Source organism: Solanum tuberosum, unplaced genomic scaffold (genome assembly GCF_000226075.1).
Source record: "Solanum tuberosum cultivar DM 1-3 516 R44 unplaced genomic scaffold, SolTub_3.0 scf00038, whole genome shotgun sequence".
NCBI classification, from domain to species: Eukaryota; Viridiplantae; Streptophyta; class Magnoliopsida; order Solanales; family Solanaceae; genus Solanum; species Solanum tuberosum.
In genome coordinates, this window is record NW_006238966.1 from 1,327,056 (window position 1) to 1,339,281 (window position 12,226).

The window sequence follows — 12,226 nt, forward strand, 5'->3', positions numbered from 1 at the left end:
TCGTTGCCGCTGCTGCTATCTTCACTAGATGTATCATAGAATTTTTGTATTCCTCTTGATTCGAATTTGTGTATGGAATTAGGAATTTTTGAAAATCAATTCTTTATCGATATTATTGGAGTTGTTAATCATCCTTGTAAATGGTCAACCCACTAAGTTGATTCGGTTGACAAATTTTTATTTTGATTCTTTGGAGCTCCAAATTTGTAATTTTAATCCAAACCAACAAAGAATTTTAAATTTTCGATGAAAGCCAGATTTGATTTTAAGAATAAAAATGTTTTGGCTATGGCGATTGAAACAACAATGGAGTGCTTGTTTGTACCATCAAGCGGCCTAAGATCTACATCCCGATATGTTCACATGGTCGAGACATTTTTCCAAGCCGGCTTGCCAGATTTAACATTCCTCCATTGTTATGTATTCATTAACTCCAATTTGAGAAATTTGACATATGCATTCATGGAAATGATCTTAATACCAATCAAGTAGTGGGCGAAATAACAAATGGGAATCAAAATCCTTGCCGACCTTCTCCTTTTCAAGATTGTAGTGATTGGTAGACCTTTGGTGTTTATAGTAATGGAGAAAATGGTGAAAATATTTTTGGGTTTGGAGAGATGGTGAAAAAATAGAAGAAAAGAGTAAAGAATAATGAAAAAATAGAAGAAAAACGTTTTTTCCTACATGTCAAACGCGTGAGTTTCACCCATCAACATAAATGTGGTTGTGGCTTTTTAGGGGTACAATAATTTTGATTTTAAACAATTTAGGGGGGTGATAGGACCCCCGTGAAGTTTAAGTGTGTAGTTGAAAATTCGGTAATAGATTAGGGGGGCATTTGACCATTTTCTCTTTTACTATATATATATAGTGTGTGTGTATTTTATAAAAATACGCTTTTTTAAATAATTAAAATTTAATTAATTACATATGATAGGATTAATTAACTCGGTTTAAAATTTACAACTTTTAAATTAACGTGTATTGAATAAAACTTTCAAATATTTTGTGATTCAAACTCCACCATGTTTGAAATTATACAAACAATGTCATCCTTTGCTCTCAATTATAATTATGAGGATCAAATTTAGTTTGCTTTGAAACAACAAATTGATTAACATGAGAATGTGTGTATTGTCTTTAAAATGTTACATAGAACAGAACTTAAAGTTAAATTAATGTGTTTTTTATATATGTTTTGATATTCTCCTTATTTAGAAATGAGACTTTGTTGGGACGAACACCGCACAACAAGTTGTACAAAATGCATTTTAAATAGTACTATAAAATTAATTGTGGCACATTAACAAATAGACACGTCTATTATACGTGTCATTTCTATCCATACAACAACCCACGTGTACCTTCCTTTTCCCAATTTATAATTACTTTTCTTCTTTTCTCCCTCAGTTTCTCCCTCTCTGTCTTGTTATCTTCTTCTTTTTCTACTCTTCATTCTTCCCTTTTATTCTCTCTTTGTTTTCTTTTTTAATTCTCTACATTAATGAAATAAATATAACTCCTAAAGAAATTTATTTCACTTTAACCTAATTTTTCAAGTTGGGTTTCTAAGAATTCATTCAATCATCATATATTTTGTAGATGACTTAAGAGATTGAAAGTTCTACAAATGCACATAAATTATTTTGGAGTTCACATATTGTGAGGTAAGGAATGAGAGGGCTACAATGAAATTGCAATCGATCTTACATTTTTTCCTAATTATATTTTTGGGCTTTATTTAACTCGTGATTTTGTTTCTTATTTGCCTCAATTCTGATGATTTCTTCTTTCTTCATTCTTTAATTAATGCTTGCAGGTATTGCTAATGGAATTTGATGGACATTTGTATCAGCTTTCGGTTCGTTTGGATACTTGGATTTTCTACATACATATTTGTATGTGTTTGATTTACGGGTTCTTTCCACTTTCAATTTTTTTCGTCGAAGTTTATGCATATGTTTAATTTTATAATCGAATTTCCCCATGTATCTTCAAGCTAAGCAAGTAAAGAAGAAGCCTAGATATATGTGGAACATTCAAATAAGTTTATCATCAACTTCATGATTATTTTTGTGGTACTTTATTTACGGTCTTCGTGGAATAGAGAACTAAATCCTAATTCAGAACATTATGTCTGTCTATTATAAACATGTTACTGTATCACGACACTATTAATTATTAAAATGAGAGCTTGCAAAACTGATTTAGACCAAAGAGAGCTACTTCATTTTTATTTGTTTTAGCGACCTGGTGCAAATTAGAACAATATTGAGCATTATAACATTTTTTATTTTATATTATATTATACCTTTTTAGAAGTGGGAGTTGTGCTAGGACGAACACAACACTAAAAATTGGTACCACTATTTAGAAGTGGTAGTTGTGCTAGGACGAACACAGCAAATTGTACGGTAACCAAAGACATTTCAAATTGTATTGTGAGGCCTCATAATTTTTGGCCCTTTGTGGCCCAATTTGATTGGGTATTAACACTTGGATGCTCTTTTATTTCCACGTGTGAGCAATTGATATTGCTTCAGGCTGATATCAGGAAATTAGAGGCTCTCAATTATCTTTGCCTCTTTCAAGAAAATATTTATGGTAAAATCTCTGCTTTTCTTTTTATAAATTTTTAGTTTTCTTAATCTTCTCACTCTTTTGTTTTGATTTTACAGATTTTGGTATTCTTATCCCTTCCCCTGATTTCGTCTCTGTTGGAGGTAGATCTGTTGTCAATTTTAATTCCAATTTTTGAGTGATTTTTGATTTTTTGGTTAGTTTATTATGAAATTTTCTAATTGCATGTTTCTAATGGAGATTAGTTTAATGTTGAATTTTCTTATCCTAATCAATTTTCTACTTCATGTTCTTAATTGAGGCGAGTGTATTGTGGATTTTTCTACAAACTGTACTGCTGACTTTTTGTCAAAGAGGAGCCACAAATCAGATATAGTACACCATTTCTACACCTGCCATCAGTTACCTACCTCTTGCGGCTAAAGGAAGCTACATCTTGAAAAAAAATGGGCATGTCAAATTTTCGAAGGAAGAAGCTGAAAAGGATCAAGTAGAGAGGTGAATTTGAAAGTATACTCAAATTAGTGGACCTATTGTTTTATGTTATGAGAAAACTTATCACCTCTAAAGCAAAAATGCAGAAAATGTGCAGAGGATAAATCATTAGATTTATTATTTCAAAACTTTCAAGATATGATTCATGAATTATTTGGATTTTTTCTTACTATTACTTACATTTTAGTGTTAGAATGGTATTATCGATCTTCACATTTTGTGATGTATGAACTCATGTTCATTTCGTATTATCATGTCAACTGCTTTTCCTAGCATATGATGAACGAAGAAATTTTCACAAACCCAAACGATACTTAAATTTGGTTTGTTTGTTTTGTTTATTGGTTGTGATTCATGTATTATGAGATATGGTTGTAATGTGTTTTAAGCTTCATATTCAGAAAGTTACTAGCAATGAAAAGAGTTTATGGATATGATTACCATGACGGCATCTACAGATATGATTACAGATATGATTACCATGACGGCATGACCAGACAACTGATTTGCAGCGTCTTTGGACCATGGTACTTTGTATAACCAAGAGCAAATAAGAGATAAAGATGATTACGAGACACCGAAGAGGTAAGAAATTTATTTATTTTTGAATTTTGCATATTCCTATTCCTTTCTGTCTTTCTATCTCTTTCATTTATTATGCTCTTTTGTAATATCAGAGTTAAATGTTTGCCTTCCAGATGATGTGATACTGATAGTAGATTGAGTTTTGTTATTCCTTTCCTTTCAGCAAGTACCTCCAGTCCTCAATCTATTTGGTATAAAGTTCATCAGAGGAATGAAATATAGGCATTGATTGTAAATGAAATAAAGTTGTGTTTTTATTTTTGTTCCAAGTTATATGTGCTGAAATTGTAAGAGTTTCATATGAAACATTTGAATTTCCACTTATTTTGGAGATAATGATGATATCAAGAAGCTTGAGGTGGAAAGGGTATTCTCATTAGTTATTAGTTTTTGCTTGATTTTGATTTTTTGTGTTTTGGGTTACTGGAATCTTTGCTTATCTGCAAACTCAAAGGTTATCTCTTTTTCTATATTATGGGGTTTAATTGAACTGATTATTTTTTGCTCCAACTTTTCATACATATGCTACTCATTTAGACCTGATTCATACTAGATATATTCAATTCGCCTAAAAGCTTTAGCCCTATTTGTAGTATTATATTACAATGTTGAAGAAAGTTTTGGAACAAATTGGAGTGCCCTGCCTAACTTCATGGCTCAAAGGAAACAAAAAGGAAAATGAAGGAGAAACCAGAGCTGAAGATCTATGTAATTTCATGACGACTCTAAATTACCTTTAAGATCAGATTTATTTCTTTCTAGATGTATCAGAAAAGATGCTCAATGGACTAGACTTGATTTATTACATTTTCCAAAAGCAGACTTGTAAACATTGATACTATAAAAAAGACCTATTTTTATTTTCTCTGTAAGCAAATGCTGCACTGTTATGCCTGTGTGTGTGTGTTGTGTATCTCAGAATAGTTCTCAGCACTTTCCCTTTTCTCTATTGCTGATTTAGGAGGAATATTTATGTTCACTTCTTCTTTTTTCTATTGTTTGAACTTAGTGATGACAATTGTTAACATTTTTATTAGTAATGTTGTTATAATAATGTAAGAAATCAATAATGTAGTTAATTGTTGGATCAAAATTCAAGAATGTTGGGCCCGTGCTTAGCATGGGCCATCACCGATCTAGTATAAAAAAAATAGTACAAAACAAAATAAAAAATAACGTAACAAATTGTTAAAAGGATAATCAAATTTCCCAATTTTTTTTGAAGAATAAAAATTAAACTTTTGAAATTAAGATTAATAATAGTATTTATTTATATTTAGGAAGCATTAAATTCTATCATGAACAATATCATAACTATAAGTCATTTTAGCAAATTTAAGACTACTCACAATATTATATAACATCACTAATTTAAGTTACAATTTTAAAACATATGATACAATTATCAATTTATAATTTATAATTTTTGAATTTCAAGATAACTGTAGTTACACATAATGTGCTTAATCGGATAAAGTTCAAATCAACATAACATCCTTTTCATCCACATTTATATCTTTTCTAATACAATTCAAATCAAATTTAAAATATCTAATAAACACTTTGAGTTAACCTAATATAGCGGATGTATTAATTAAAGATTATTTTTACATTTAAAATCATTTACTATAATTTATTATAATTTACACAAATTGAAAAATAGTAAATGGCTAAATGTATCAATATGTCATTTAATCTTTTGATTTTGAATAAAACATTAGTTAAATATATTAATATATTGAATTTTTTTTATTTTGAATAAAACATTAGTTAAATGTATCAATATGTAATTTAATCTTATGATATTAAATATTTCATGTGGAATGTTAGAATTAATGAATTGTTAACACAAAAAGAAGAATTTTTTTAATTCCAACTGTATATAAATAATAAAGGACAAACACGTAAAAATTTGAAATATTTGATATTTGATCAAAAGTAAAATAATCTTAGAATTAATAGTATCCCTAGAAAAATTAGTACATAATATATTACTTATGAAACTAAAAGTATAGTTGATATGGCTATATAGAAATGATATTTAAATATTATATATTTTTAAACGTTATTTCAATCAAACTAATTTGCCTATTTTCTCACGCACATAGCCTACTAGCCAATCCTCCAATTTCTCTCCTTTTCATCTAATCTTAACTTATCAATTAATCGATAGTCCATGTTTTAACTATGTTATGCTTAATTAATAAAAAAAATTAACTGTATTTATATTTAGAGATAAGCTGATTTGTAACTATCCTTAGTAATCTTAAATACACTCCTTTTTAGAGATAAAGTGATTTATAACTATCCTTATTAATCTCAACATTAAAAGTTTTTCTTTATAAAATGTATATAGAAATTAACAAAATATATTAAACTAAAAATACCATTGTGGACATAATTCTTATAATTTAAAACACAATTAATTTTATGCATCCTTATATAATTTTTAAAACATTGTTCAAAAAAACTAAAACATAATAATAAATAAATAAAATACATATAAATATATACACTCACTAATAATTCATAATTGCCATTTAAAATTAAAATATTATTCATTTTACAATATTTGCGCAACGCACGGTACGTATACTAGTTATTTTAATGGAAAGGGCCTAAAATGCACTTAAAGTAAGAGATTCGGTACAATATTACCCTCCATCCACCTAATGAATGTGATCCGTTAGACATAAGGGTATTTTTGAGCCGAAAGGTGAACGTTAGGGATATTTTAGGACCGATAGGTGGATGAAGGGCAATTTTGTACCAATTCAAATACTTGAGGGGCATTTTAGGCCCTTATCCGTTAAAATAATTACATATTGTCTCACTAATTAATAACTCATATCAAAATTCAAGTTAAAATACACCTAGATACATACATATTTGTTACTAGATACACTAAAATATGAAAAGAGTAGCAAGAGAAGGAGAGAGGCGGGTGAGAGTATATGTATTCCTAAATATATGTGAATCACACTAAATACATGTATCCGGAATACTAGATATATTCTAAAACAATGATTACTATGGTATATTCAGAATATCAGATATATTCTGAAATACAAATACATAGGGAAATAGGCGAGCAAAGAGAGGAGAGAGCAAGTGAGATAGGAGAAGCGAGTCAAAGAGTTAAATACATGCAATTGCAAATCTATTTGGATACAATATATGTAAAACAATGATTACTATGGTAGTCTAGCAATCTACTTGCAATTGCAGAAGATACCCATTATAAAATTTAAACTGTACATGAAATAACCATGAAGTAAAACTCCTTTGTGCGTGCTGTCCAAATTCACAGCCTATTGAATAAAAACAGAACAGGTGACAATATGATCAGCAACCCTGCACCTTCGCGTTTCTTCATTTGCCAAGAATTTTTCTGCAAGCGTGAAACATGTTTGAGAGGCTTCCATGCTCATGTTCTTACACATTCAACAAAGATCAAGTCAACAACAGGGACCATCTGAAGAAATAACTGCCGCAACCACAAAAGACCTGTGGCATTGGCAAACAATTAACCAGAAGAATGCATGTGCAGACTCTTCCAGAGTATTTAGTGCGGGACCAAGAACCATGTCTTACCCCTCAGCCATTGTAGCAGAAGGGAAAAATCTCATGATGAAGCTAGAAAGGGACCAAATACAAATCACCCCAAGAAATTGAAGGACATTTAGAAGTGCGCTCAATGAGCCATTTATTGCCAAGTTCTGTGCAGTCATTTCAGCTCCTCTTACTGTCAAAGAAAGGGCTGTTACTAGTTGTGCAGCCCTATTCAGCTGATGCAGCCTGTAAACCTGTAAAATTGTGCAAATAACCTCATCAACTACCATAAAACTCCTTTGGGACATGTATAATTCTTTAGACAAAAATTGCTTTTGAGGATCTTTACTTTGGGAAGTGTTAACTTATTCAATCAGCAAGGGGGAGCATAAATTTCCTTCAAGACAAGTGGGAAGCAGTGTAAAGTCGCACAATCTTACTGAATATTTGGATAAACTATTCATGCTTTTGGAGAGACATAATATGAAGTTATTTGGCAAATAAAACAGAACGTTATCAGAAACAGTCTAAGCAGAAAAACTACAAACTACAAGTCTGATGTCCAGTGATACTAGTATGACATTATAGTAAAAGATAAAATAAGACATCCAACAACAAACTTGAAAATTCTTGTGTTGGTGTAGTCTATCTTAATTGGGGAGTCTACTTAATTGGTTTTTCCATTAGAACAATGAAAGTATACATGGATAATAAAAGCATGACATAGTTTAACAAGTCAACTTAGTAAAGTTTGAGAAAAGAAAACTGTCATTCACGGATCTGGTAGTGTTATTATAGGAACTAAAAAAAGAAAGTTTATCTATGTCATTTGAAATATTTGGAAGGGTTTAAACATCCAGACTGTAGAAAATTAAGTTAGAAGAGCTGCAAACAGTTTTAGTTGAACACAAGGGAGTGTGTTGGGGGATGATAACATTTAAAGTTAAACGTCATGGGGCCACAATACAACAAAAATCACAGTGGCCAGTGTTCAGTGTTCCCTCTCTACAAAAACATTCCAAGTGAAATTACTAAGTTGATCTAGTCCTTACCTGAAAAACAATTGGGATAACAGACCATGAAGGCGAGTCAATATATCTTGCGTACTGTTCAAAAGCAAATTGCACAACAATACCAACAAGATAAGGGGCAAGAGTAGCAGAAGCTGCAGGACCAGTCCATGGCCAGACAAACCCCATGGTCACCATTGGAATTATTAGACTAAGTGCTAGTACAGAAATTGAAGATATTCTATATCCGAGTGGTGGCATAGTTTTCCTGTCAGAAGATATTAGCTCAAGCGGTCTCCTTAAACGATCTATTAGGAGAAGAAACACTGCTGCTCCACAGTAAAAGAGAGCCTCTGTGAAGAACAAGATGAGGAAATCTGCAGGTTAAGAGCACAGTTTATTTAGCAAAACTGCGATGAAACGACTGCTTGTTTATAACTTAAAGAAGGAAATCATTAGCATGAACATCGAGTAACAACAATCAAACATGATCGACATTTCAGCCACATAACAGGCACCTGATATTGACACAGATAGTATGTGAGTCGCTATAACTTACAAGGGTCTTCTCTCTCTTAGTTTATATATGTAAAGAAATAGATCGTGGGTCAAACTCAACCCCAAAGGCCAGCTCAAAGGGAGGAGGATTGTCCAAGCATATAAGGAGAACAATTACCCATCCCATATACGATGTGGTACTCTACACACTTCCCGCACACACATACCTCATTAACCAGGGCATTGTCAGCACAATATGGGGGCCCAACATTTGAGAACAAAGAATTGAGAAGGACCATGTAAAGAAATAAATCTTGGGTCTAACTCAACCCCAAAAGCTAGCTCAAAGGGAGGAGTTGTCCAAGTCATATAAGGAGACTAATTACCCATCCCATATCCGATGTGGGATTCTTTAATAGTTTTGCATACAAATCATTGAGTCAGTGGACACAAGATATCGTACTGCCACAATTTTGGATGAGTGCTTATGTGCTTATTTATTTGTTATAGAAATATGATGATGCGATCAGAAACATCATCATAGCTTCTTTTGTTCCTTTTTCTTGTGGGGAGGGGGGTGTTTTTTTTTTGGGGAGCTAAAGCAGGTTGGTAGATAAACTAAATGAAACAAATATGAATATGTCAGAAACATGTTATAACATAAGCCTTGCTTACCAGTTAACAGAGAGTCCTCAAATATAGTTGATAATATCCTGCGCAAATAAAGCGAGGGAAAGATGAAAGAGGCTACAAGGACAGCTGGACCGACAAACCATAGTAGAATGTTCTCGTTCTTTGCAGCAGTGGACACAAGGATTTTCTCCTCCCTTCTGTAAGGACGATTGTAGAATGATAGTACCCCAGGCTTACCACCAGCACCTTCAAGTTGGGCATTTGAACTACTGACAGAGGCAATGTATTCAACACTAGGATGTTCACTTTCTTGCACAGAAACATCTTCCTCAAGCTCACTGTTGGGCAACTGGTCCTCTGCAGTGGCAAAGAAACTGAATTGCCTCCTACTACAACTTCTCAGCACCTTTAGCTTTTCAAGCTTGAAATGATGTGACCTAACAACTTGTGATGGCAGAAGACAGCCAAGGCAAGGGATAAAAAGAAAAGAAAAAAGAGGAGAACAAAGTTATAGCAAGTCATCCAACAGAGATTAAGCACTCACTTTGAGGAACTTGCTATTACTAAGGCGACAAGAAGTGACTTAAAAGTATCGAATAACAATTTTCTTCCATTAGAAGTGAACCAAATACTAACATTTGCAACATTTGCTTTGCCAACCCTTACTGGAATAAGAGATTCAAGGGAGGACATGCAACTTAAACTTTTTCCCGTTCTGAATAAAGGAAATGCAACTTAAAACTTATATCAGTTAATAGAGAAAACAATTGGCTCAATTGCATCATAAACAAGAATTTTAATTTTGAAAGGAACTTCCCAATTTGACTACCTTTATCATTTCTTAGACGTTCCACGGCAAACCTCTGCATGCAGAATACTCTTGGTCCTGCACTCACCTGGATGGTAAAGCATGGAATCAAACAAGCACTCTACAAAAGATTGCATAGGGCGGGCCCATTATCCACCGAGTTTAGAAGGCTGTGATTGGTCCAAAGGGCGGGTCACAGACGGATTTCTCGGTTATCAAAAAAAAAAAAAAAAAGATTGCATAGATCACCGCACGACGGTACTAGAGAAAAAAGATCAAGAAAATACATTTTAACTCAAGTATACCCAAAAGGAAAAGAAGAATCATCTAATCATTTGACTGAGAATAATTCAGCTCAGTACTTCCAGTATATGGGCACGCATAAGACTCAAGGTATAAACTGCAGTTGCATGCCAAAAGACCGTGTACCATCACAAACCAATGAATATCAGGTCACAACGAAGCCACTTACCATGTACCCAGAGTTCAAGTCAAGAAACATGCTACTAAGCTTATAGGTAACTTAGGACGAATAATTCCATTCCTTATTCAAGAGGGAAGAAGAGACTGTTCCATGTAATATACTAGCTTTTGGGCATGCTAGTTACACGTGTACCCTTATCAATAAGGATAAATTTTTGAAAAGAAGATAAATTTGGTTCAACTTGTTGTTTCTTTCCTGTTTTGTGTCACCAAGTATGATATTTTCATATTTGTCGTGATGTAAACTGAAAAGTAAGTTTGTTTTAAGTATAATACAAATATATTCCTCTCAACATGTTTCAACTTTTCAACTACACACTTGACTTGTACCAAACAAAAAAAGAGCTCAAAATAAACACTTCTTGCAAAAAATCCAAACAAACAATTCTTGCCAAAAAAAAAAAACTGATAATCAAACCTGCCTCTAGTGTAAGGTCATCTTCTTTTGCCTTATCATTTTTTCATCACCTCAACCCATTGACTCTTCCTCAATCTTTTCGCCTATCCAATTGTATAGCGTGATTGCAATATTTCAGCACAACCATTTCCTTAACTCATTTTTTCGAAAAATCTTTTTTCTCTAAGATCCCTAATATTATGTTTAGGCCTCATCTTTCAGTGCTTGTCGCAGAAAGGACAATTAAGAGTCGTTGGATAGTTCAAAGACATAAATGACTCCAAATAAAATTTAGTATTTATGGGATTTAACCCATAATAACCAAAATTCTCGTATTCAGGTCCTCTAGAACAAACTAGAAGTTTTATGGGATTAAACAACCATAAAAAGCACACCAAGTAAAATCTCACAATTGGAGTCTGAGGAGGACAGAATATGGGAAAAATTTACCACTTGTTTTCAAGAGACCTTCAGCTCAAGTGCAATAAATCCAGGTAATAAGAAGAAGACATTAAGGAGAATAATAGCAAGTAACAAGGTAACAGTGAAAAGTCTACAGGAAAGCTTCTGAAAACAACAATAAAATAATGTGATAATTCAAACACAGTAAATAACATGCTAGGATAGATTATTCAGGATTGTTGATTTGAAATCATAGTTTGGGCGGAGTATCCAGCTGCAATAAAGGTAGAAGACGGAAAACTTGAAGTTCTCTCGATCTGACCGATTTAGCTCAGGACAGAGTAGAAGGTTATAAACTTACCTTGGAGAAGATCTGGTAGCAGCTGAAGTGGAGGAGATGCGACATTGGGAAGCTTATTTTGATTTCTCCGGCAGCTGATGATCGGAGCTCATCAATGGCGGCGGCTTCGATGTGAAAACTTGGAGAACAGGACTCTCCATTTCCCTCTTTGGTGGCCTATTTTATAGTAATACAAATATTTTTAAAGTTTATGTATTTGAAAATTAAACTTTTGAGATGTCATATAATATAAATATTTTTAAAGTTATTTCCTCTGTTTAATTTATGTAACACATTTTGAATTTTGAGATTTAAACAAGTTTAACTTTGATCGTAAATTTTTTATATATCTTTTAAATATTTTGAATTATCAATTATTGAGACTTATAGTATTTTTAATGTAGTTTACAAATATATATATATATATATATATATATTTC

At 32.4% G+C, this 12,226-nt stretch overlaps 1 protein-coding gene across 2 annotated transcripts; it reads right to left on the reverse strand.

Moving 5' to 3' along the window:
- Nucleotides 1-6,757: 6,757 nt before the first annotated feature.
- LOC102600551 (uncharacterized) lies at nucleotides 6,758-11,980 on the reverse strand. 2 transcript variants are annotated; one of them, XM_006343104.2, is made up of 6 exons: nucleotides 11,808-11,980; nucleotides 10,186-10,252; nucleotides 9,399-9,800; nucleotides 8,268-8,602; nucleotides 7,258-7,469; nucleotides 6,758-7,170 (listed from the first exon to the last, which is right to left on the reverse strand). In XM_006343104.2, exons 1-6 carry the CDS (start codon nucleotides 11,850-11,852, stop codon nucleotides 7,122-7,124), a joined length of 1,110 nt encoding a protein of 369 aa, XP_006343166.1. In that variant the 5' UTR covers nucleotides 11,853-11,980; the 3' UTR covers nucleotides 6,758-7,121. The 2 variants fall into 2 exon arrangements, with proteins under 2 accessions (XP_006343166.1, XP_015162304.1); XM_015306818.1 differs by having other exon boundaries at nucleotides 10,637-11,980.
- Nucleotides 11,981-12,226: the final 246 nt, after the last annotated feature.

Excerpts from the sequence above, each read along its gene's own strand:
- LOC102600551 (XM_006343104.2), bottom strand. The coding sequence starts at position 11,852 with ATGTCGCATCTCCTCCACTTCAGCTGCTACCAGATCTTCTCCAAG. Across the intron at positions 10,253-11,807 it reads GCTACCAGATCTTCTCCAAG|GTGAGTGCAGGACCAAGAGT; the intron begins GTAAGTTTATAA and ends TTTACCATCCAG. Across the intron at positions 7,470-8,267 it reads TTATCCCAATTGTTTTTCAG|GTTTACAGGCTGCATCAGCT; the intron begins GTAAGGACTAGA and ends ACAATTTTACAG.